This window comes from Crotalus tigris, unplaced genomic scaffold, assembly GCF_016545835.1.
Source record: "Crotalus tigris isolate CLP2741 ecotype Arizona unplaced genomic scaffold, ASM1654583v1 scf7180000017710.2780689, whole genome shotgun sequence".
NCBI lineage: Eukaryota > Metazoa > Chordata > Lepidosauria > Squamata > Viperidae > Crotalus > Crotalus tigris.
The window spans coordinates 818,236-846,154 of NW_024096582.1; the positions used below are offsets into that span (position 1 = coordinate 818,236).

The 27,919-nt window shown below is 36.4% G+C and overlaps 1 protein-coding gene across 1 annotated transcript in view; it reads left to right on the forward strand.

Annotated features, from left to right (window-relative positions):
• DDX10 (DEAD-box helicase 10) overlaps positions 1–27,919 on the forward strand; it is a 151,343-nt gene that overhangs the window by 101,991 nt on the left and 21,433 nt on the right. The window contains exons 14-16 of the mRNA XM_039338594.1: positions 2,652–2,765; positions 8,391–8,552; positions 14,431–14,487. Of these exons, the coding sequence (XP_039194528.1) occupies positions 2,652–2,765; positions 8,391–8,552; positions 14,431–14,487 (333 nt within the window). The remainder of the gene's footprint in view (positions 1–2,651; positions 2,766–8,390; positions 8,553–14,430; positions 14,488–27,919) is intronic.

Sequence of the window (27,919 nt, forward strand, 5' to 3'; positions counted from 1 at the left end):
TGGTTGCAGCCGGTTTTGGTCACTTCACATGACCCTGGAACACTGTGACAGTCATAAATATGAATCAGTTGCCAAGCATCTGAATGTAAATCACAAGACCCTGGAGATGCTGCAACATTCCAGCTGATCGGCGCTTCTTCTGGGCTCAGCAGAAGCGGCAGGATCAGCGCCGAGCTCCAGCTGGAGCCTGGCGCTGATCCTGGTACTTCTGCTGAGCCCTGACAGTCCCAAAGAAGCGCCAATCAGCTGGAAAGCGGCACTGATCCTGGTGCTTCCGCTGAGCCCTGACAGCCCTGCAGTTTCAGCCATCTCTCGCTCAGGCTTGTGCAGTGCTGCCACCGGTTCAGCTCATTCCCCTCCCTCGCTACCACTTTTCTAGGATGGTTGCGTACCACCTGCCAGGTGCCAATGTACCACAGGTGGTACCCGTACCACTGGTTGAAAAGCCCTGCCTTGGAGGATTAACTGGAATGTTTAGGGTCATTGCCGCTTTGCAAGCTCACATTATTTTCAAACACCTTCTGATACAATGACAAATTCATAGTGGATTTTCTGATGGTGAGCTCCCGAGACCCCGATGGAGCGAAGCGAAGCAGCCCCAAACTGTAGCATTTCTACCACCACGCCTTACCGTTAATATCAAATTCTTCTGGTGAAGTACTGACTTTAGTTTTGCCAGACACGCTTTATGGTTTTGGATTTTTGAAGGAATGATACATGTAGGGGTGGCCTGAGTTTTTCCAAATATGAAATTTGCATTTATGTTTATTTAAATACACAATGGGTTACAAAATGTAAATATTTTATTTATTCTGAAACCAATTTTAAATATCTGTAGAACTATATGAAAAAGTAAAAAAAAAATCAATAGGCTGTACTTATTTTTAAACATAACTGTGTGATCCATCCCCTGCTTGTGCATTATATTTTAAGAATCAAAAGATAGTCTGACCCAGCAGAACTATTCCTATATTTTATGATCAAATAATTTTCACAGGCCACTTCACATGATCTTGATTTTATCCCTCTGTTAATACAACCTAGCTTTGCATTGCCTTTTTTGGCTATTGCCTCACTTCTGGCTCATATTTAAGTGATTGTCCACTGGGACTCCAAGATCCCTCTCGCAGTTACTGCTGTTGAGTCAGGTTTCATCTAATCTGTACCTGTATATTTGGTACAAATTTAATTTAATTTAATGAATTTTCATTTAACATTTGAAGAGGTTTTTGAATGAACTGAACACATGGGAAGGTAAAGGTAAAGATTTCCCTGTCCAGTTATGTCCGACTCTGGGGCGTGGTGCTCATCTCTGTTTCTTGGCCAAGGGAGCGTTGCCCAAAGACATTTCTATGATCATATGGCCAGCATGGCTATACACCAGAGGCACCCAGAACACTGTTATCTTACCACCAAAGTGATATCTATTAACCAACTTGCATTTGCATGCTTGAAACTGCTGGGTTGGCAGGAGTTGGGGCAAAGAATGGAAGCTCACCCCATTGCACGGCGCTCGGGTCTCCAACCCGGGCTGTTAGCTTTTCAAGTGACAAGCTCAGTGACTTTAACCACTAAGCCATTGAACCCCCTCGAACATATGAGAAGCTATGTTTAAATGTGGAAAATCCACACATTCAGTTTAAGATGGCATTACATGCCAGTGAAAAATTGTTTCCCTGGGAGTTTCATGAGAGACTGCCTCAGAGCATTTTCTGAAAACAATACAGAATCCCTCCACTCACATATAAATACAGACCTACATAAAGAGATAGCCATTAAGGGAGAAAATGCAAGACATTTAAGTTTGGCTTTCCATTTTTAGTTTCCATTTCAATAATCTAAACTTTTGTTTCCACATTTAGCTGGCCTAAACAGGTACTGGTTATAAATTTAAAACTAATATTGATGAACTTGTTTTACAAATTGAAGGGCATTGTGAGTTTAATAAAAAGTCATTCATTACATTTATTAATTGAGATGTTTTGCCATCTATTAATTTAGACATTTATTATGTTGCCCCTAAGTTATTTCTGTTATATTTCTTCTTAGCTATTAAGTAACCTGTATTAATCATAGCAGTTTGAAATAATATTAATTATGTATGGAACAAACTAGTGTTTATAAATACTATTAGGAAAAGCTAATGTGGTTGGAAACTGCAAATATTAGAAAATTGTAGGTTATAAAAATAATATATTTCCTTGCAAGCCTTATAATACTCAACATATTTATAGGATGTTATATGTGAAATGTTTGAATGCTTATTGAGAATAAAATTTTATCAAGCAAAAGAGATATCTATAAAACTGACTATTAGATTTTCTCTGGCTCAGTTAAGGGTGCAAAATTGCAGCAATATTGAGATAGTGTCGTTGCCTCATCACAGTCTGATGTATTAATGACTTTAGAAATTTTCCCATTATCTTTTCTTTTTGAGATATCACATCACAAAATTTCCCTATTATCTTCTCTTTTCTTTGTGAGACATCACATCATACATTAACATGTATTTCTGAAATTTTCAGGATTAGAAATGTATTTATTTAAAAAACGCTGAAAGGTAGGGTTTTTGGTGCTAATTGAATAATGCTCATTTCAGAACTTTTTATGATATTAAAGGCTGTCTTCCATCTTTTCCCCATCTTTTTTAGGCTACACAGAATGTAAAGGTGAAGAAGAAAATAACTAAGACAAAAGAAGCTAAAAAGGTTTTGAAGAGAAATTTTAAAGTAAATACAAAAATTGTATTTACTGAAGATGGAGAGGTAAGATCAAATACAAATAATTTGATTATACTTTTAAGATTTCCTACATTAATATCTTTTTGGAGTGTAGACTAAGGGAATATTACCTTTATTAGCCAAATAGGTTTGATTATATTTCACCTTAATAATATCCCAGACATTTGGCTTTAGATTATTGCAGTATCTATGATTGCTCAAGATTTTATTTCCACCTCCTGGGACAAGGCAGATGTTAGATTGGTAGTGTGTTGAACTATTTATGACTTTTGTTCTCTATTCAGTTTTAGATTACAGGTAATCCTCAACCCAAGTGTCTTTGGAGATTCTCAGTTATCCAGGACATGGTTGGCCCAAGGGTGCTTTCTTTCAAAAAGCAACTGGACTTTCTGATTTTGCTAGAAGACATTTCGATTCTCATCCAAGAAATTTCTTCAGTTCTGACTGGTGGAGAATGGAAGGATTTACATTCCTTGCAGTCATATGGTCTTGTTTTGCTATAAGACAGTGGTGGCAAACCTATGGCACATTTGCCAAAGGTGGCACGCAGAGCCCTCTCTGTGGGCACGTGTGCCATTGCCCCAGCCCTGCTTCCTCCCGTGACCCCCTCCTCACCAGCAGCCCCCCTGGATGAGAGTCGCCCCCAGGTGCGGCCCACATGGAGCAGCACAGCCAAGGACATGGCAGTCAGGCAGCAGGGACAAGAGTCCGCCCTCACGCCCCGCCATGCGCAGATGATGCTGCAGGGCGCGGGCGGAGAGCGTGGCCACCATGGCGCTGCAGGGCCACCTGGGCGATCTGCAGTGGGCTGTGGGGGTGGTAGGTGGCCCTGTGGGCGGGGGTGGGGCGGGGGCAGGGGCAAAATAGTCATACTCATATAGTTCAGATTAAATCATTAGAAACCCCCTCTCTATTCTCTTTAATAATATATTATATTCAAGTTAATATATTTCAATACAACTAAGTCAATCAAAACAAGCATCAATAACATTTCATCTAAATAAGTCCAAATCCTGTATTAAGCTTTACTATTTCAATTGCTATATTCCATATTGCTAATATAAATACATAATTAACACTTCAGGTGTCTCTCCATTCCCTTTTTCCTTAACATAATCAATAATCATTTATTAATATCATTTCTTCTTTTTTCTTATTCTTCTTCCATTACAAAATAACTATCATTTCTAATAACAAAAATATTAGTTCAAAAAAGAAAAGAGAAAAAAAGAACAAAAACGAAAACAAAAAAGAAAAAAATATTTTTCTACTCTATTATACTTTATAATCTATCAATCTCTCAATATCTGTGTCAAACTCCTTTAACACCCACAAAGACAAACATCTTATTAAATTCAAATCTTTAATTAATTTTTGTTCAATCTAACATCTTATTTAACTGTCTTAAACCATAAATCAATCCATATCTAATAAGCCTTTTAAACTGGTTATATAGAGCCTTGAGTCACACTCTTAAATCTTATTCTAGCTTTCTTTTTATGCCAGACAGGTTTCCATAGCAACACTTCTAGATCAATGCACAAGTCACTTTTTGTGCCTTGTAGTATCCTTTGGGTCAAACAAAAGTGACCCCTTTTCTGTTTTAGAGACCTAGCTCCTTTGTAAGTAATCCCTAATTGTTTTAAAGAGTCATGTCTCCACATTTGAAACTGTTGAATAACAGACTCAGTTATGTCCAACTTTGTAGTTAATAGTTGCTTATCCAAGCTACCATAGTTCTTGGTTAGTGGAGCTTGTCTATCCATTTCTGTTGATTTTGGAATTATAAGTGGTTTAATTATAATCCTTTTTGGTTCCTCAGAGATCTCATCAGGATGTGTATGAAGTAAAGTGGAATCTTCTTTAATCTTAATTGGTTCTGCTTCTGTTGTTTTTTGGTCTGTTGAATGCTCAGATAGAGTCTGGGGGTCAATTTTTAGTTTCAAAGAAGAATTTCTGTTTCTTATTGCTATAGTGCACTCTTTTATTTGCAAACGTGTTTGGTCAGTAGCTTCATAAAGTTTTTCCAGTATGAGTTTATAGTCAAGTTGAACATAGGGTTTCTCCATTTCAAAAATAGTTAGAAACAGTCTATATCTTTTAGTAGGGGCTGTGTTCCAAGAACATTTAATCAGTATCCACCCCCCCCAAATACAGCTATTAAGTTTCTTTGTGTTTTCCCTTTTATGGCAATCTGAAGGTCAAAGTCAAATTTTAACTTTTTCCACAAGGTGTCCTCAGTAACATATAAAATCTCCTCCCAGACACCAGGAATAATGTTAACAAGATCAAAAAACACACAAAAAAGGAGAATTCTTAAAATGTAGAGAAAGTCCAGTAGTAAATTCAATATTAAAATATTTTTTCCAAGACCCCAAAGTGAATTAAAAAAAAATAGAAAAAAAGTAACTTTAAATTAATTCAGTCTATTTAAGCTTCTTTTCCCACACTCACAAACAGCGCTTTCTTAGAGCAGGGAAATGATTTCAAAAGTGCTTTTTACAGGCACAAAAGAAAAAGGAGAACCAAGAGAGGGAGAGAGAAAAAAAATCTCACCCAGCTCAGCCACGGTGGTTCCTGTGCTTAGATGTTCTTTTGACTTCTGGTTACTGTGGCAAAGTGAACGGCCATTTTACTGGCCGGTCTTTCCATCGTCGGCCCAAAGAAGCAATTTCGGGTTGTGGAAGAAGCTGCCGCTCTCCCACGGACGACGAGGACCTCATCAGTGGTAGCCGCCCCTCCAGGGTGGCTTTTCGACCCGATTAAGGATCTACCGGCAGCAGAGAATCAGCTGGCAAAGAGAGCAGTCTCTTCGAACAGCTGCAAGCGCCGCGTTCCGGAACCGGAAGTCAAGAGAGGAATCAGCCTTGAGTCATTATATTTCCACAAGCAATCCAAATCCAGCCCTCTTTGAATTCTATTAATTCTTCAAAAGCGCAAATTTAGTGCTGACCATTAATCGACTAGATTCTTATGTATGAGCAATCAGCTTAACCGGAATTTAAAGTGTGGTCCTGATTCTTCCCACCTGACATTATTTGAATCTTTGGAGTGGCATGCTATCACTATGCTAATGATATGCAGAGTCCCTTGGAGCTGGGCAGCTAAGCATTTGAGTAAATAAAGTAAAAAAATAAATAATTACTGTTCCTTACTGTCTAACTCCAAGGAAGTAATCCATATATCCTAATCTCAGAAATGGACTACATGAGAGAGACCAAACTAAAATTAAATCCAGGCAAAATGCAAGTACTGATGGTAAGGAAAAAGTTGGACTTGGGAACTGAGGTCAAGCCTGGGTGAATGTCACTGCCCCTGAAATATATACTTTGGGAGTGCTGTCTGTCCATTATTACCAATTATTTCTATTAAATACTATTTAAACATTTGCAAGGGAAATTGATGGATTCCCTTAATGCGTCGTGCTTTGAGTTCAGCACAGTTGTTTTGTGTTCCAAGCAGAATGTTTTCAGTCAAGTTGGCATTGTTTTGAAGTAAAATTGGAAATGTTTTGCATGTCCCTAGTTTGGAATAAGTCTGAACTACATTGTATCTGAAATCCAAAAGTATCTTTCCTAGTTTTCATATATTTAATTAATACTTCTGATGAATAACTCTCATAAGCGAAATCCACAATCCCACACTAAACTAATAGCAAATATACTGTGGTTCCTTTTGTGTGGGAATTTTAAAACCCCCATTTCTACATGCTCATTTACTGGATTGAATGGATTACATAAATAAATGATTCTGAGTGGCAGGGAACCAAATTGCATGGTAGAGATGATATGAGTGGCAAAGATGGTCTATAGGTTTGTGGGAGCTTTTTATCAATATAATCTTCATTTGTCACATCTCTGTGTTCAATAGAACTCAGCCTTATTCTTCCTTGACGTCCTTTCCCTCTTTTGATCCACTTCACTGTTGTCAAGAGTGTAATGAGCCCAGTAACATTTCAGTACCTCTGCAAGCAGTACATTACTGCTGGGTGCAGGGAAATTACAATTTGCAATGGAGCATTTATGTTAGTTTGCTGAAGGATAAGACAGATGCCCTGCTCAAGTCGAAGTCTCGCTGCTTTGCCTCTTAGTTCATTGCAATTGCAAAAGCTAATTTGAAACTGAGAGCAATGGATAGTAAGTATGTGAGCTTGATAGAAAGTCGCAACCATTTATTTTCTGGCTGTTTTTCTTTTTTCTAGGAAACACTATAATATGCTTCTCTCACAACCCTTGTCAACTTCTATAATGAGGTCAATGAATTAAAGTTTGTTTTTATGAATATCTGATATGGAGTCTAGCAGTATTATGTATAGTCCCATGGAATGGGTGGTGGTCAAAAAATCTGATCTTTTCAGCCATTTGTGCTTATGATTATGCCATTGTATATAAACAGAAGCTCAAACAACAGTGAGCAATCTTAGGTGTTGAGTAGCTCTCATGTAGAAATGATTCTTTTAACTGTATTGGTGCATATTTCTACATAGCAGTGTTTTCTGTCCCTGAGGCTCATTACTTTTTCTTTAACAAGCAGTGTTTACCATTGGTTGTCTTCAGATTCAGTGAATCCCCTTTCCTTGGTATTGTGAGAATTCATTGTTCTTGCCCATCACTTTTTTGTGTTCCCTTTCAAAGGTGTAGCTTGGATTCTGAAGACTGTGATGCTTCTCACTCCCACCCACCCACCCCCTGATTTCCAGTGTATATCTGATAGCTCTGAATGATTATCTTTGATTAAACCAACTGTGATTAGAGATATACGTATATACAAATACACTCTTTTGATTTGAACAAATGTTGTGTTAGCTGATTTTCCCCTGCTGCCATTGACTTCTGTATTCTCTTGAATTTTTATGATAGTTTTCTCTGGATTGAACTTTTGCACATTAGCACCCTAATTGCAGATGAGGAGAGGATAGTGTTAAAAGCAATTGCTGTAGAATTATCAGGTGATGAAATGGACAATCATTTGTTTGAAATGGTATAAGGTTTCCTGCTTGAGCAGGGAGTTGGAATAGAAGGCCTCCAAGCTCCCTTCCAACTCTGTTATTCTGTTATTTAAGGGTGGTGTGCAATCTGGGGGTCTTCTTAGATTTCCATCTTGTGCTTGAGAGCAGGTGGCAGTTAATGGCCAAGAGGAACTTCATCTGTTATGCCAGTTGCACCATTTCTTGATTGGGAGACTCTTTGGACAGTTACTCATGATTCAGTTACTGCAATCTGCCCTGTCCTTAAAGATCTCTTGGAAAGTTCAACTGGTCCAGAATGAAGCCATGCAGGCAACAAAGTGCATTTGATATCCCTGCTATGTGAACTTCACTGATTGCCAGTTTGCTTCTGGGTATGATGGTTATGACCTATAAACCTTCTGTGGTACAAGACCCAGTTATTGGGGACTGCCTACTTCCTATGGAGTCTGCACACCTCATACAAGCTGACATTTGAACCACCCCATTTAATTAAACAATGTCATCTTTCAATGTCATCTTGCTTCAATTTTTATTTCCTCTGTTAACTTCCCTGCCTGAAAATTATATTTCTGTAACTATTCCCTGATGTCTTTTGGTCTTCATAGCAATCCAGACTCCTTTTAAACTGTAGAATAGAAACAGCAGTACTGAAATGTTTTTATTCTTCTTCTGTGATTCAGTTAATTCAGCAGTGGCCACCAGCACAAAAATCTACCCTGAAGGAAGAGGAAGATGGTGATGATTGTAATGGGATCAATCTAGACAAAGCAAAAGAAAGACTTCAGGAAGAGGATAAATTTGACAAAGAGGAATATAGGAAGAAAATTAAAGAAAAACACAGGGTAAGTATAATCTCATCCCATTTGTCAAAATATCGAATGGAAGTAATGTGGAATGTTAGTATGTTCATTGGGGATGAAGGATGTTACTGGAAAAAGATTTAATTATCTATTCAGTATTTGTTCTTGTTCTGGTCTGATGCATGAATCTGGGCAACACAAGAAGAGATGTGGATCCTTGGTTTGGTTTCACTACTATTGCTATTCCCCATGAACATTGACGTTCTTGTTAGTAAGTAATTTATAGCACTCCAATATGATGATCTGATTTTAAATAAATATGTACAAACAGTAACCGAACCGTATGAGTGGATGGGTCATAGACTTGTGGTTTTGTGGATCAATATTACATTTATTTATATGATAGACTGTTAGTAGATAAAAGGATAAAATTTTAAGTAGCATAATAACAAGACTGTACTTCATCAAGAATGATGAGGACTAGAAAGCTCTGTACTAATGAGATTTTATGAGTGTGATATTTTATTTAAATAGCTGTGCTTTGTCTAGAGGTGATTGAGAGTTACCAATAAATTATTCAAGAAATGTCACTGATGCACAGTGATTGATTTCACTTATAATGTAAAGCTTTAATAGTAATAGTTTAAGCTCCTTTTTGGCATTTAAAAGAAATTAAATTATAGGACATAAAAATACAAAGATTGTTGCTGGGCCATTTATTTGTCATAAAACAGAGCTGAAAGTTTGAGAACTTGACAGCAGAGAATAGTTATAAATGTTACTCTTTCCCTTTAATGCTCTTCTGCTTCTTCTCATTATTCTTATTTATAGCATATCTGTGGATGCAGCACATAGAAAACTGTAACAAGACCAACCCCATTTCTATGTGTGGAAGAAGAAATAATCTGTATTTCATAGAACAGATTATTAAACGTCCTGCAGACATGGGCTAAAAGGACAGGCAGTTATATGTTTTTGTTTTGGAGGAGATGAAATAGTGTTCTTTTGAGCCTGGTTTAGAATGAAAGTTTTGCATAATATGCCAAATTTGAATGTCAGATTTATTGTTGAACATGAAAGCCTTCTTAGGAACACATTGGCTACGAGTGGTCATTAACTGAGGATTACTTACAGCAAACATGCATAGATTTGTGCACATTTCCTGTCAAAGGGCATTCCAAAGATGTGTGGCTACATCTCCCTGGCATTTCCAGGTTTCATGATTCATACTACATAATATAGGGGGCACGATGGCTCAGCAATTAAAGATACTGAGCTTTTCATCTGGAAAGCTGACAGCCTAGATTTGAGACCCAAGCGCTGCTCGACAAGGTCAGTTCCTGTTACTTCCCCAGCTCCTACGAACCTAGCAGTTCAAAAGCATGCAAATGTGAGTAGATAAATAGGTACCACTTCTGTGGGAAGGTAAAAAGCGTTCCATGTGCCTCAGCATTTAGTCATGCTCTGGTGAGCATGATTCAAGCCCCTCTTTCTCTTTGTTCCTGTCTAGTTTTATCATTTATGCCATCTCTCTGCTTTTTTTCTCTTCCTCCCCCTTTGTTTTTAAATCATTTTTACAATTTATAAATGCTCAGAATCGCTGAGTGTATAAATTTAATAGATGATGATGATGAGCAGAGGGTTAGACTAAAAGACCTCCAGGGTTCCTTTGAACTCTGTTATTCTATGATGATGATGATGATGATGACGATGATGATAACTATTGGACAGTAATAGTTAACCTAACAATAGCATTACTATAAGTAGAATAACATCCCATAAAAATTATCAAGATGTTCTTTTTCTGAACACTACAAAGAACACAATTTCCCAATCCTCATACTCACACTTGTAACTTTTTCCTGTAATGTACTCCTTGATCCATTTGCGTATTTTTTTTATCACTTAGAATGAGGGGTTTTTTTGGTTCTTTATTTTTTTAATTCCCCAGTTGTGACATGTTGGCAGGCATATTAAAATACTTAAGAAGTATACAGTACTGCATGTTTCCAAACTATTGATTGCCAAAAAGCTGGATGTTTGTTTGCAGAATTTTGATGTTAAGATAAATGTCATGGAAAAAGTCCCAACATCATGTAGTCTTTCTGTGAATAACTCTAATAACTTTTGTTTAGACTTTAGCCATCCCCACTGGGGATGTTGTTGTCCCTTACCCTACTACAAATACTTCTTTGTAGGATTTCTCTGTCCTTAATGTCATTTAGCTAGTAGATATGAGTTGATAAATATCCTCATGCAAATAATACACATATGAGCTGTGATGGTGCAGTAGTTAGAATGCAATATTATGCCAGCAGTTTGGCAATTTGATTCCTAGTGGCTTAAGGTTGACTCAGCTTTCCATCCTTCCAAAGTTGGTAAAATGAGGACCCAGATTGTTGGGGGCAATATGCTGACTCCGTAAACTGTAACTGTAAAACTGTAAACAATATGCATACTCTTTACCATGTAGATCTCTTACATTTCAGGTTGCAATTTTCCTGTTGCCATGTGTCAACAGATAGTCCCATCATGGCTTTGGACCATTGAAGCCTTCTTTAGTAATACAAATAAAATTTTGACTCAATTATTAACCTGTGCCACATGCAATATACCTGTTAATAGCAAGGGACCAATATCAATTTCGGAAGAGTTTTGCAAAGGTTGCTCACAAATGAAGCAAAGCGCTCTGTTACTGCAAATATCTTCATACTTGTTTATGCAAACTAGTATCCCTAATCTAAAGACTGCTTTGCCAGGCAGCATAGGATTAGCTGCCTCCAAGCTTCTAGGAGATAACCTTCACTGCCCTGTCAGACTCAAGAATAATGAAATGCACATGGTGTGAATGGCAGATGATGTATATAACAAGTAAGCCAAGTGTCCATCCATGATATTTATGATAACATAATCACCCATTTTTTTCTTGGAGATTCTTATAAAATCTGTTTGACTGATGCAATGCTTTTCAAACTGGGGGGGATAGCAAGCCAACTTGAGAGGGGTTGCAAATTTCTGGGTGGTGAGAAGACTTTAAAAGCTGATGGGCATGAAGCACAGTATTTATTAAGCTCTGACTCTATCAAAAGTGGAAGGAAATGGACCTGTGCTGCCCATGGAACATGGCCAATGAGTGGTGGAGAAAAGTATAGCAGCCTGGCTGCTTTTTGTGACTTCCAGGTTTTATTCACAGTGGAAAATGAACACTAGAACCAGGATCACCCCACATACTAAGCCCCAGGATCACTGGACATATTATGTGGACACAGCCAAAATGCAAAACTCATCTCCAACTCTTGGTTGCTAGAAGGATAGAAAAACTATTATGGTGTAGTGGTTAGAATGCAGTATTGCAGGTTAATTCTGCTAACTACCTGCAGTTCAATCTTCACTGGCTGAAGTTGACTTAGCATTTCATCCTTCTGAGGTGGGTAAAATGAGGACCCAGATTGTTGGGGGCAATATGCTGACTCTGTAAACCGCCTCCAGAGGGCTGTAAAGCATTGTGAAGTGGTATATAAATCTAAGTGCCATTGCTATTGCTTATGTATTAATTATCATTATAAAATTGATGCATATGTACTTCTGCATAGAAAAGGACAGTTTTAAAAATGCATTGGATGTATGATTGGAATTTGCTCCGTTGTAGCATTGATGGTTTTGCCCTCTTGCCTTTCTTATTTTGCTGTGTTGTGCTTAAGTTATACAATGTCATCAAAATAGCACAGTGTAGCAATGTCTCCTTATGCCTGGAATAGTCTCTCTGATTAATTTTTAATGTTTTTCCCCAAATCTATTTTCAACTTCTGATTTGGCAACTGTCTGAACTTGCCCCATGCCCTTTCTCTGTCTCATCTCCTCACCTCTTTCTTTTCCCCAGGTCATTATTAATAGAGTGTTGCAGCTCCTTTTCAGTGGTAGTGCTTTAAGCAGAACAACTAGGTTTTGAGAGAAATGGGCAAGTGACATAGGTTGACAGGATACAGCATAGAAGGTCACACCAAAGTAGCTTGGAAATTGGGCTGGAGGCGGTAGAAAATTGAGTACTGACTTACAGAGTCAAGGTATTTACACTGAATGTATAAGAATTGAACAAGTCATAATTGGGTTACTGATATCTAAAGATGTTTAAAGTTGACAAGAAAAGGAGAAGAACAATATCGCTGATGTTTAATCTGGAGTAGTTTGTGACCCATATCTCGCATTCTGACTTATTCATTAATTACTCTGACAATAATTGAAATAAATGGTGTCTTTATAAAATAAATTATATGAATATTCTTTGATCTGTATGAGAGCATCCATTATATTCAAATAAATATTGGGAACACAAGCAGCTACTATGGCAAACAGAGCCAGGAAGAATTCTTTACAGTTGCTTTCTTTGTACTCTATAATACTAGGATGGAGAAATTCTCTTACACCCAGAGTAGAGAGCATTCTGTTTAGACTACCCTTTCCCAAATCTGGTACCCATCAAACAGGAGTCGACAAAGGTCCATATAGTCAAAGCTATGGTTTTCCCAATAGTAATGTATGGCTGTGAGAATTAGTTCATAAAGAAAATTTGAGTATTGACTGATGCTTTCAAATTGTGGTGTTGGAGAAGATTCTTGAGAGTCCCTTGGAGTGCAAGGAGATCAAATGAGTCAATCTTAAGGGAAATCAACCTTGACTGTACTTTGGAAGAACAGATACTTTGGAAGGACAGAGTTTAAGCTCAAATACCTCGGCCACCAAATAAGAAGAGAGGACTCATTGGAAAAGACTATGATGTTGGGAAAGATTGAAGGCAAAAGGAGAAGGGAATGGCAGAGGATGAGATGGTTAGATAGTGTTAGATAGTGAGCATGAGTTTGAGCAGACTCAGGGAGACAGTGGGAGACTGGGGGAGGGGGACTGGTGTGCTATGGTCCATGAGATTGTGAAGAGTCGGACATGACTTAGTGACTAACAAGTGCAGCGTATCACAGAGTTCAAGATTTTTCTGTGTGCACCATAGAAAAAGAGACCTAGGCTCTAAAATGAATAATGGAAACCTTAAGGGTTTGTTAATGGATTTGAGAGTTCACTGTGTCTACCAGCAGTCACATGGTTGGAAAAGATGAAGAATATTAACACAATATTAACACGAAGACTTAAACATTGGTGTCTTATTCTGTGGTTCAGTCATCCTGCTGTTGTTTAAAGTCCTATCCACCAGAAAGAAAATCTGCCACAGCCTGAGAGAGATAAATGTTTGGGCCATATATTTATCCCTCTACTTCTCTAAATTGAAAATAGAGCATTTAGAAATACTGCAATCTACATTTATGTTAAGCCAACATTGCGGAATGCATAAATGCACCGGTAGAGAACATTTAGGCTACATAACAATTCAATAAGAAAAAGTCAATTTCACAATGTATTTTAAAAATCTAGCTGCAGTAGCTATCAGCCAAGCGAAGCACTGAATGTTGTTATCTAGCTGTAAATATTTTTTGCTAAGAAAGATTACAAAAACAAAAGTAAGTCTTCTTGTGTTATATTTTCTATCAACATTTATAAACCCACAGGAGCCTCTGTGACTACAGGAATTTCTGGATCCAATTCAGAATTCTGGACCAAGCACTGTATAGTATGGGTTACATCAAGCATTGTCTTGCTAAAGTTGAATTTGATTTTCAGGTAGAAACACTAAATTCTCCTTTATTATATATTAATGCTGCCCAAAATCTATAATCACTTATTAAAAGTAAGGCTGAATGGGAACACTTTCCGATCGTGTATTCATTATTATACCTACAAAAACTAATATAGGGTTAGTTAGTGCTATATAGGCATGTACAAAAAGGTTCTTCATAAAGTCCCATTTTTGTTTCAGGTTGCTTGTTTGTTCTACACTCCTTTATGTTCTTACCTTTAATTTTGTTCTTTACAGGAGAAAAGGCTTAAAGAAAAGGCAGCTAGAAGGGAAGCCAGGAAGATGAATGCAAAGGTAAGGAGGAGGATAATAAAGGATACAAATAAAATAGATAAAAATAAAATAAAATAAATTATAGGACATTCAGAGAAAAATTTCCATTACTGTACTACAGTCTTCGTAGCAGAGAAAAAAGGGAGAAGGCAGAAAATGTTTAGAAAGGGGATTTAAAATAAAATACAAAGCTGCAGTTTGCTATTATGTAAGATGTAATCCTTCCAGGATCTTAACTATGGTTAGTAAAAGGGTCAGGTCTGGATCATGTCACCCCTTTTTAGCCAGACAGCTTTTTCCTTTTGAAGAACATGTTCTAAAATCTAAGCCATTGGGGCAAATGGCTTTAAAGCTAGAGAAATACATTGGGAATTTGGAGAGCATATTGTCAGTGCCTTTGCAACATGGCTGCATAGAGATTTTTTTGTTTTACTAAAAGGCTACTATGGAAGCCATTGTTGTTATTATCCATAGTTTGCTGAATAAGTCACTGTAGTCTAATTCATAGTAGCTAAGATCTTAGCTGGTAGATTCATATGTCCCATTAATACAAAGCTCATTAAGTCAGCATGTATGAGAAAAAATGATTAATGATAGTTTACTCTTGAACTGCTTTGCGTGTGCACACCTTAAGGGTGTTGGACCATCACAGTGTTTAAGAAAGAAAGCCATGTGTGCAAGTTTTTAGTGTTCTGTTTGTGTTATTGTTTACTATTATTTCACATTTTTTTACAATTTCAATCTTTGTATATTCATTGTCCTTTCCTCCTCCAAATTCTTTTCCCATGTCTTCTGATTTCATCATTTGCATGTGTAGTTTGAATATTGCAACAACTAATATTGCAGTAAATATTATGGATGCAGAATCGTGGATGGATTATATTTTAAACATAATGCTTACGTACCATGGATAAATCCAGAAACAAGCATTCCAGGATGAAGTTCTGATTATGTGCGTCATTTGCCTTACTGGTCTTATTATATTGCATTGAAATAACCATAAATTTTATCTGGCTCTTAGCAAAGATTGGTCTCCTTTGATACCATCTTTCTCTCTGTATTCTCTGTGCCATCAATGGAACTCAGAGAGTTGGTCTCGGAAAATGACATTAATTGTAGGCCAAAAAGTAGGCAAGTAATTGCTCTAAATCAGTGGTTCTCAACCTGTGAGTCGGGACCCCATTTGGGGTCGAACGACCATTTCACGGGGGTCGCCAAACAACGCAGTCCGCCATTTTTTCCCCCTTTTCCTTAGCTGTGCTACTCCCTTTTATTCTATTGGCTTTTGAAAGCCAATAGAATAGACTCTCTTGAATAGAGTCTAATTCTATTGGCTTTCAAAAGCCAATAGGAATTGTCCAGGCTGTCTCTGCCCTGCTGAGCCCGCCAAAAGTCCCATTCTGCAAACGGTGCTGCACCAGTTGAGTAGTCCTCGACTTACGACCAGTTGAGTAGTCCTTGACTTATGACCGGTTGGGGTCACGGCATTAAAAAGGTTGAGAACCACTGCTCTAAATCATCCAAGAAGAGACTGTACCTAGCAATAATGATATTAAAAGATGGATTTCAGAAAAAAAACATGTTTCAGAATAACATTCAAATATTGGTAAGGCTAAAACAGTGGACAGTAGTGGTAAGTCTTAAAATTGTATAGTATTCAGCCCAAGATTTGAATTGGGAAGTGAAATTTGAAATATGATAACAAGAGATTCTTTCCTACTGATCAAAAAAGATGACATTTTCTTCTTTAGTTGTGCACAATCAAATCATTAAGGAGTCAGTACAGTGGAACATACTAAATCTGCGCTAAAAGGATCAGAGCAAAATGTCAGAATAATATATAATAGGCTTTGTCCATGACACCTAAAGAGCTGATGTTAATTATTACAGGCCAGCCTTCACAGATAATATACTGTGTTCACTAGTACTGGTATAGTATACTAGCTGCCCATAAGCGGTTCAAGATGTTGGCTATGTTCTTAATTATCAGAATGATAGGTCTTAAAATATCTTTGAAGATGTTTCCTATATGGCCATTTCTGTTTCTTCTAGAAATAAGATAAAGAGTTGTATACGGTTCAGCCTTTATTTATTGGAGTCTTGGGACCTGAAACTCATTGAGTTTCTTGAGACCTTTTGAGATAGACTGAAACCTTTTGATACATGTGATTTTGAGCTAAATAATTGTGCAAAAGAATTAATGGGTAAAGTTTTAACATCAGGACTCCTGTAAGGGCAGAGTAATATCAGAGCATTTCAATCTCTGCACATATTGAAGTGAACATCTTGGGAAACAGACTTTAACAGCATCACTGAGCAAGAGATTGTTGAATGGACATACCTCAAAAGATTTCAAACTATCTCAATAAACACAATTTTTATATGTTACAATTGTTAATAAGGTCCTGGCAATTATCTCACATGAAAGTTGCATCTGCGTAACACCCCCCCCCGTCTCCTTCTTCTCCTGTCTCATCCCAGTTTAAATCCTACATCTGTCCAGTTTAAATCCTATATTTGTCCAGTTACTTTAGGCATTTGATGAAGTGAGCTTCAGCTCAAGTAAACTTATGCCTTTTAATAAAATGGACTAATCAGAAAAAGTGCTACCAGACTCCTGATTTTTTTAGCTGTAATTTGGAAGATGAGGCCATCCACAGGGCTATCCAGTTTACCTGGGCCACAAACTGGGCAATCAAAACCCCACCTTCTTTTTACATGCATACCACAAATTAAAAAGAGGGTGTTGATTATGTGATTGCAACTCCATCTTGACTTTTATGACTTCCCGCCCCTATAGATCCCCATTATGAAATACCTCCTTTTCCAAACTGAAATATTTTCTAGCAACTAGCACCTTAATAAAATAGTCACTATCTAATATAAAATGTAAAGTTTTTCTTTACATTTATGAAATCCTTGTTTAAGCATAAACAGAGATTTAAGATGCAGATATGTTAATTCAGCGGTTCTCAACCTATGGGTCGCGACCCCATTTGGGGTCAATCGATCATTTTACGGGGGTCGCCAAACAAGGTGATCCGCCATTTTCCCCCTCAGGGGGCGCTGCTGCACATGCGTGCCGCACATGGGGGTGCCGCCGCGCATGGGGGTGCCACCGCGCATGGGGGTGCCGCCCCCCATGTGCGTCGCCCCACGCATGCGTGGCACGTTTGTGTGACGGGGGCGCCGTCACACAAACGTTGAGAAACGCTGTGTTAATTGTAATTTTAAAAATGTTTTAATATATGGGACTCTATTATATTGGTAAGCCATCCAGAGTCACTTTGTATAGTGAGATGTGTGGCAAATTAATTAAATTAATTAAATATAAGAAAAATGTTCTTGCTCATTGGAGTTGGCAAAAAAAAAAAGAACTTCTGCCTGGTTGCTCATTAAAAATGTCAAATTATTTTAGCAGTGCTGAAATATTAAATTACCAGAGGACTGCCATTTTTGTAATAACTTCTTTTTACATGTTTTCATAAATTCCATGATTTAATCTTTTTTTTTTCAGTTTCAATTTCATAGCAATTGTGGGTCAAGCCTATTCTATTAAAATAGGTCCCATCTTCCATTCCTTTTATTTATCACCCTGTTAGACTATAGGCATCTTTGCATCCAGGAATTCTTATCTAGGTAGAAACATATTTGTGCATAACACACCCTGTCATTACAGGATGTTTCATATGACAATTTTGAATAAATAGCTGACGCTCTAGGGAAGCATCGTACCACCTCGTGATTTATGAAAAGCATTTGCAGTTCTACAAGAATCCATCCGTAAATATTAAACTTCTTTCTGAAGCTTTGCATATCATAGAAGATAACTTTGCCCACAGAAAAATACATTTTAGCAATCTTTATTGGTGTTGTTAGGATAATAAAAAAAAAGATCTTGTCTCAATGTGAAATGAATGATTATAGTATGTAAAATTGAATAAAGAGACATAATAGGGATCTCAAAGTCTATTTTTATCATATTGAGTTTTAAAATGGATGTTTAACCTGCACTAACTTCATAAACAATCACAGCATCTCTAATTGGAGCATCCAAAATAAAGTATTTTAAGTGTGGCCTTTAAATTTTCTTTGCACTGCAATGATTGTTAAATGTTTTGTGGATGCATAATGTTCTTAGTTTTTCCAGTATTATAATCTAGTGAGTGTTGTATAGCTAGGTCTTGCAGGCATGTTTATAATTTATGAAAATAACCTATTATTCTACTTAGAAAATTTGCAGACAGGGTAAAATGCTATTTTAAATTTCAGAATTTGCTCTGCCCTTCCCTCCAAGCACACCAATGCTGGTTTTATACATTTCTTCAAATTAATAAAAGTATAGGTAGTCTTCACTTACTGATTGCAATTTGTGACTGGCAACTCTGTTGCTAAATGTCACAATTATTAAGTTAAACATCATGCTGACTTACAGTGTCAGTTCTGCAGCAGTCATTCAGTGAACCACTGTAGATCAGACATGTCAAACTTGCGACGTCATGTGACGTCACATGACGTCACATGACGTATCAGAGCTTTTTCCCCATTGCCGGCAATGGGGTGGGCGTGGTTGCCTTGTGATGCGTTCGGCCTAAATGCTGGCAATTTGACACCCCTGCTGTAGATTAAGCACAATGTCATATGACCACAACTTGTGAGGTCCTTCTGGTTTCCCCACTGATTTTTTGTTCTTTGGAAGCTGATTATGAAGATCGCAAATGGCAATCATATGACTATGGGATACAGTGAGGCCCCAACTTTAAGGACTGATCATAAGTCTCCTTTTTCAGCACTGCTGTAACTTCTAATAGTTGCTGAACAAGTGGTTGGTAAGCCAGGACTACCTATAAAGAAACAAAGGAAAGGAAATAATAAGAGAAGGATCAGGAAGAGAATTACTAGTCAGGAAGTTGAGCAATTAACAGTGAATAATGCTGGCAGAGGACTCAGTTACCTACCAAGAATTCTCATTGCTACATGTGTTCAAGAAGGGATTAGACTGTCATTTGTTGAAGATGTTTCAATTTGAATTCTGGGGCTGAGCAGGAAATAGGTCTGAGGAGTCCTTGATGCTCTCTGATCTTGGTTGTTTTCTTGCAGACATTTCATTACCCAAACTAGGTAAAATCACCAGCGCTAGTCCATGATGATGTTACTAGCACTGATAATGTTACCTAGTTTGGGTAAAATGAAACATTTGCAAGAAATCAGCCAAGCTCAGAGAGCACCAAAGACCCTTCCTTCTTTTCCTACCCTGAGCTACAAATATTCTTCTTTAGAGGAAATGGGACCGAATGGCCAATATGGCTCCTTCGGTATCTTGAGATCCCACTGACATCTATGGAAAATAAAATACATTCAATAACACAAGGGTTCATATTAGAGAATTCTCTGCTGTTGACTGCTTTCAGACTTGGGAAAAAAAGTGACTCCTTGTCACTTTTAAAATACACATGAACAATTTTAGGTGCACAATCTCCAGTTTGGGGATTAATATACTTTATTTATGTAACAAGTGTACTATATAAAACAAAGCAAAACCATGAAGCAGAGAGCACAATGTTCCGATCATTGTAGGTACCAGTTCGGTAGGGGGCATTTCACCTAATTCCTTCATTCTTAAGGCCATATAGATTGTCCAGGCCATTTTTGCAACTGTACATAACTTCTTGTAACTGAACAATGGGGACTGAACAATGTCCCTTACATATATGTATACACATACATGTGTGTGTGTGTGTGTGTGTGTGTGTGTGTGTGTGTGTGTGAGAGAGAGAGAGAGAGAGAGAGAGAGAGAGAGAGATACACATCTTTGCATCTATCTGCATCAGAAACATCTAGCAAACACTGAAGAGTTATTTTTTTTCAATAATCAGTAAAATATATGATCATAAATGCATCGAAGCAGCAGATCACATAAACCAGTCTTCACAAACCTGTGCCTTCCAGATATATTGGGACAGTAATTCCCAGACTACTGAAATTGTCAAAATATTTAGGATTTGTGTAGCGTTTTCCAAAAATTCAAAATTCTTTGTACTTATATCTTCTTGCAATCAGCTAGTACAATATTATTATCCCATAATATTACATTACAAAGTGAAGGTGAAGGAGTAGGCAGGAACTGAATTTGAGAAAGACTGACTTGCTTAGGGCTGCTTAGAACATTTTTGACAGATGTAATTTTTCATACGCTGGATTTTTATATCTCAGTTTCATAGCCTACTCCTACACCTCGAGTTCCCAGGGCTAGTTGGCTTTCTTTTCAGTTCCTTCTCTTTTGCATGAGAGAAATAAACCCCAATTCTGAGCTTTCATTTAGAACAAAGTATAGCTCTGATTTATCAATCTCTCCCCCCCCATATATTAAAAAAGCAGTGGAAGAAAACTAATTAACTATTTATAATGGATTAAAATGGCTATCCCCAATTTGGAATCTTATTTTTTTTTTCAGAATACCATCCTTAAGTTAGTCACAGTGGATGAAGGATATTTGTAATATGCATCATTCAAGAAAATTTCCCAAGTCAGACAGAATATTGTATTTACAAATTATCTGTGCAATTAATCCAAAAGCAGGAATGACAAATAATTCAAAATGACTGTAATTCAGGTGTAGTAATTGCAATTCCTGATATAGATAACAGTCCTGTATTACTAGTAATTTATCTCCAAACAACCTGGGCAGGAATAATGCTGATGGCTGAATCCAGAAGAAAGGAATCTGCTATACATTCAAAAAGTCAAAATTAGGATCACCCACTCCATATCGCTCTCTCTCTTTCTACTTAGCATTTGGGATTTATCCAACATAATGAGAGCCCGTTTGGTGCAGTAGTTAAAGGACCAGGCTAGAAACCAGGAACTGAGTTCTAGTCCTACCTTGAGCATGAAGCCATCTGGGTGATGTTGCGTGAGTCTCTCTCACTCTCAGCCCTAGGAATGGCAAACCATTTTTGAAATCTTGTCAAGAAAACTGCAGGGACTTGTCCAGACAGTTGCCAAGAGTCCAAAATAAATAAATAAAACTAACATCTGGTTTGAAGGCACACATACTCAACATGTAAATCCTCCCCTCCCCTAAACCATTCACAAATTCTCTTGGAGCAACTGGAAACAAGTCCTAATTGAGTTAAGCAATTTGACTCTAGACTGAAAGCACAGGGGGAAGATGGCAGCATCACAGCAGTAGGTGTTGTTCCCAATGGCACATATTTAGTAAACTGCCTGAATTGATCTGTCTCTCTCTTTGCACATAGTACAAGTTTAATCAGTTCATTACAGTATGTAGATTATGTGTGGGGCCTCATGCAATTATCTCTCCCCCTCAAAAAAATCTCCAAATTTTAAATTAGAGTTCTCCACCTGCTGTTCTTCTTCTAGTTTGCAATGGTTTGCATTTCAACTGACATGCTCCTCACACTATAATTAGTAGCTCCCCATAACCCCCTCCACCCCAAGTTATAATCAGCAATCAGAAAAATATTGTCTCTGTGCTGGTTAATTATTTTAAGAGTGATTATTCAAACTAATTGGCATGCTGTCATTAATATTCCAGTTGCTCAAGAAGCCTGGGTGCATAGTTAAACTTATTTTGAAATCTGGATTGTTTTAAAAAATACTGAAAATGCACAGCATTTGTCGTTTTTTACTGATATGCCAAATTCAAAGTATATTTTTGAGTTTAAGCATAGTGTTGCACTGAAAGAATTTTCACTATTTGCATTTTCTCTAAGCTTGAAATTTTAACATTTCTTGACGTAACTAGGATTTTAAAATGGCTATTTGCATAAGATTATTTGACGTTGTGTCAGTAAGTCATATAGAGAGCAAGTATTAGGGATCATTAATTTACCATTTATTTCTTTGAGATGAAAATCATTCGAAAATCATTAGACCTCTTTCTCGAAGATAATATTATAGACCCCATTAGTTAAAGAATTTTGACTGGTGGGGTCTAGAAGAGAGTCTTTTCTACCATCATCTCTATACTTTGAAATATTCTTCCCTCAAAAGTAATGTGAGCCCCTGCTGTTCTGGCTTTTCAGGAGAGTTTGAAAACCTAGTTCTGCTGACTTGTTTGGGACTCACAGGGAATATGCAACATTGGAGTTGGCTAGCACATTTTTTTAACTTTAATTATTCTTTTCGTATTTTAGCTACCTCCTACGTGCGTGCATGCATACATACAGGCAAAAGTAAAAGTAAAGGTTTTCCCTCCCCAATCGTGTCCATCTCTGGGACTCAGTGCTCAGCTCCGTTTCCTAGCCGAGGGAGCCAGCATTATCTGGAGATGTTTCCACAGTCATGTGGCTAGCATGACATCAATGTTGCAGCGCAGAGCGTGCAGCAAAACATGGAGCACTCTTATCTTCCCGCCAAAGTATTTATCTACTCACATTTTCATGCTTTCAAACTGTTGGTTGGGCAAGAGCTGGGGCAAGAACAGGAGCTTTCCCTTCTGGTCGGGTCTCGAACCCGCACTGTTAACTTTCCAGCTGACAAGCTCGGCTTCTTAAGCGCTGAGCCATTATGTGTGTGTGTGAGTACGTGGGTATGTGTAGTTTTTAGTTGTATACCACACACAATTGCTCTGTGAATGAGATGAGGAGTCTTTAAATTTAATATATAAACTAATAAATAAAAACCAATGCATAATAATTTCAGTAATGTATGTTGATTGCCTAACAGAAAAAGATCTACAGTTCTAATGTAAAATTTGTAATGTGTTATGTGAATATTTATTTATTTATTAAATTAATTAATTATTTAATTTAATTTAATTTATTAAATTTATACACCAGTCATTTCTTTGTCAAGGGACTCCTGGCTTTTGCAAACGGTTCCAGCATCACATACTTCACTTTTCTGTATTTTAACGTGCAAATATGGGGCAGAGTTCACTGCTGTTCTTGTTTTTTGACAGAAATACAACATCTGCTTGTTTGAAGATGTACCACCCATAGTTGTCAGGTTTCCTTCAAATATATTTCTGTGCAACTAAAATGCTTTGAGTCACAACTTCTTTTGTTTTTGATTAAACAGCCATATGCTTTAGAATTAAACAGTCTCAGTTGTTATATTAAATTTGTAGATGACTTGCTACCTTACAAAGCTCAATTACTTCATATCCCCATCAGCCTTTTTAGAATGAACAGATGGAACACTTCTGCTGTGCCATCATGTTTCCTTGACTTATGATTAGAATTTGTAAAGATACTGTGTCTCTCACATGTTTTGTATTTCTCCTGGCTGAAGATCTGATTTTGATTGCTCTCTTTCTTAGGCTGCAGACTTTATGCAGCTGGGTCCCCTTCTGGCTTATAAAACATATCTGAAACCAACAGCAGTTCAAGATGGGAAGAAATGGCCCTTGATTTCATTCTTTCTGAGATAGATCACCTCAAAGATAATTACCTATCCCTTTTGCCCAATTTGTAGTTCACCTGGCAGATTTGCACTTATCTCTAGAATGCAGGAAGACATTTGAAATTATTTTATTGCAAACAGAAAAAAAAATCCATTGCCTTGTTACAGATTTTTTTTTTAAAAAAAGTGTTGGGGAAAACAAGGAGAAAAATAATTGGAAAATAATACCACAAACAAAACAACTCCAGTCTGAGAGCCAAATTGCTTTTCGTAATCACTGACTGTTTCTTTAAAAAGACTAATTCAGATGTTGACAAAGAACAAAATAATACATATCAACAATTGTTAGTTTTAACCTTTCAAAGTTGTATAATATTTTTTTGGGGCATGAGTCTAAAATATAATAAAAGCCAAGAAGAACATGTTTATCCTTGTACAATGATTAATTTAAAATCATATTGATAATCTGTTGCATTCAGTCCAAATGTGAACAAGAACAAGGAAAGCTGGATTGTATGAATTAATGCTGCAATTACCTGATTGCATCTCCAAAATGATTAAAATGAACAACGTGCTATACAAACATAAAACAAAATGTTCTTTTGTATTAATCTAATTTTAAGATAATTGAGTAGTTTCAAATTAATTATAACCATGTTCCACTAATTTAAAAAAACAGGACACTCATTCTCATTCTAAAGGTTATATAAATAGGTAATATCAATTTCATCAAATTCCTTCAGCTTTTTGTGAAAATAGATTACTGACTTTGATTGATTTCTCTGAAACACATACAAATGAACCAGATGTACAGCTATACCATTAGGGCCAAAAAGTTAAAGTAATAAGTATTTAAATTGAATAAACTGCAGAGAAAAATCCAAGATAAACCAAACTGATTTGTGTAAAAAAAGAAACAATAAAAAAGAAGAAAACAAGGAAATATGAAATAAAGAAAAGAATCATAAAAAGTGGCATTTTCCAATCTTCCTCATAACAAATATTAACAAATTTGATAGCTCACAGTCCTACAGTCCTCAACTTATGAACACAATTGAGCCCAAAATTTATGTTATTAAGCGAGACATTTGTTAAGGGAATTTTTCCCCATTTTATGACCTTCCTTGCCACAGTTGTTAAGTGAATTAGTCCAGTTATTAAATTAGTAACAAGGTTGTTAAGGGAATCTGGCTTCTCCATTGACTTTGCATGTCAGAAGGTCACAGAAGTTGATCACATGACCCTGGGACACTGCAGTCATAAATATGAGTCAGTTGCCAAGCATCTGAATTTTGATCATGTGACAATGGGATGCTTCAGTGGTCATAAGTGTGTAAAAGATGTCATAAGTCATTTTTTTCAGTGATGTTTTAATTGAATGGTCACTAAATGAACTGTTGTAAGTAAAGGGCTACTTGTATAAGGTTGCAAATAAATACCACATCTTCCAATAATCCATCCTTTATCTATAAGAAAATCAATAAGACATCAACTTTTCAATCCTGGTATCAGCAAAAAGTTCTTAAAGGTTTGCCAGAATTTCATAAAAATATGTTTTATTTTAACCTTGATCAAATAAACTAATTTCCTTTTACCTCAGAAAATCTTAATCTCTAGCTCATTAAAATATTGCCATAGGATTTGATGTCTCTTCAATTCTTTGTTCCATTGCATAGGCTTCTGTAAATTCAATAAAAAGGGTAAAAAATAAGAGATAGAATTGTTATGAATTGGCATTGTAGTTGCAGTTCTAAGGAATAGTTACATGGAAAGAGAATTGAATCCATGAAATGAGTGGCAAATGAATGGATAAATAAATTTCAACATTGATTCATAACTGTAGTGGGTGAAAAATGTTACTTTAAAACATTTATTTTGCAACTGTTTTCATTTTTTAGCTTCTTATCCTATAGGCTGGGTAGGTGATTGTTCTGCTATAGAGATATAGTTTTGCCATTCTATTATGCTTATACTTTTAAAAAGCTTGCATTCTTCAAGCAAAGCATCTAATTTATTTACTTATTTAATTTATAATCAGCCTCAAAACAGTTTGCATAGTTTGCTTGGTTTACAAAAATATGAAGACATTGAGGCAACTTTTTTATGGAAAAAGGCAAAGGTAGAGAAATAAAAGATTTTTAGCCAAAAGAAAGATTTTCTCCCTGTCTTATTTATCTAGGACTTTGGACAGTAAAATGAAATCAATGGATAATAAACCTAGGACAAACAAAAGAAAATGTGAAATTGTTATCACAACAAATTGTATTCTCTGCTACCTGAGTCATTTTTAAAAAGGATTTAGACAAAATCATAGAAAAATTACATTTTTAGAGGTGGCATAACAGTCCGTTTTAATATTTGAACTCAAATGCATTGAACGCTGGAATGGTGTGATAAAAAAGAAAAGATAATAGGATCTTCAGACTTCATCGGGAAGTCTTTTAATGATTTTTTCCCTTGAAGTTTCAATCTGGCAATATATCATTATTTATGGGACATTTGTTTTTGTAGGTAAATTGAATTTATCTCAAATCTATTTAAAAGGTCTCCTGAATCTTGGGAACCAGCTTGCAAAAAGCATTGTTTGAACATAATTTATAAAGCACCACATTAAAGAAATGCAGCAGTATTGGGAGGTTCATTACATCAAAGTCTGATGTGCATTCATTGTTGGTGTTATTGTACCTCATTGATAGTTTTTGTTGTGTGTTGCTTCAATTCCTCATTAACTGCTGAGTTAATGAATTATGATTACAAAATTTCAGATAGATAGATAGATAGATAGATAGATAGATAGATAGATAGATAGATAGATAGATAGATAGATATAGATATAGATCCTTTTAGAATTGCAGGAAGAAAAAGTATGTTTGAGGTGCTAAGGACAATATCTTTTATATGCATTTCAAATGTTACTTTGCTTTTCCAAATAAAATTCAGTTATTCTATTTCCTTTGCATTTTAACAGATTAATAAATGCATTCCACTGAAAATCTTTCTGGTAGGAATATAAAGAAAATATAAAGAAAATTAAAATGATCAAAGTTGCCTGCAGAAGTGATATAATCAGCTAGAAATATAAGACAATATTCTGTGAAGTATCAAAATATTTTGAATATTGTTTAGAAAGTATAATATCTTCAGATGGATAAATGTGACAGATTATTATTATTATTATTATTATTATTATTATTATTATTATTATCATCATCATCTTCAAAACACAAATGAGTTCTGTTGTAATGTATAACATATTGAACCAATTTCATCCTGTCTAAAATTTTTATTAACCTTTTTTGGTGGGTATTTTGGAATAGTAAAACTAACATTTTGGACAGAAGAGTAGATTGAACCTGGTCCCTGAAATGGTGGCTTTGTATATGAGGAAGAATAGTTGTTGCTTTTGTTGTTATTCCCCATTCATAATGGGGCTATTTTCACATAAAGAAATCAAAGAATTATGGAGGGGATCATCTAATCATTCTTCTGCAGCATGCAGGGGAATCATCTTCAGGAGATGTTTGTGAAACTGCTTAAAACCTTCCACAACCTCCACAGGTTGACAATACCACTATTGTACAGATTATTGCTTGGCAAGGTTCCATTGGAAATACTTTGTTGGTTTTGTATGCAAATCAAAAAGAATTTTGTGTTCTAGAAGTTTTGTCTATAAAGATTCTCAATCATCCAGATCACAGTTGTCTTAAAGATACTTTTTCCAAAAGCGACTGGACTTTCTTGTTTTTTTCCTTTGAAAACATTTTGTTTCTCATCCAAGGAGCTTCTTCAGTTCATTCTTTCTTTTCCTCTTCTGTTTAATTTTCTTACTTCTGGCAACAGGTCTGGAGATAGGACAAAGAATCTTCTCCCTCTCAGGTTTTCAGATTTCTGGTTTTACCCAGGGAAAGTTATAGGCAAATAGCATGTTTGCTATTGTAACTCTGCACTGTTGTTCATAAAAGGTATCGTACCTAATCTTGCCTGATCATTAAGGTCTAAAAATAAAATAAAATAAAGTGTGATTGAGTCATAAAGCTCCATTCATATTGAAATCCATGTTGGTTGCTTGCCAGACATTGTTGCT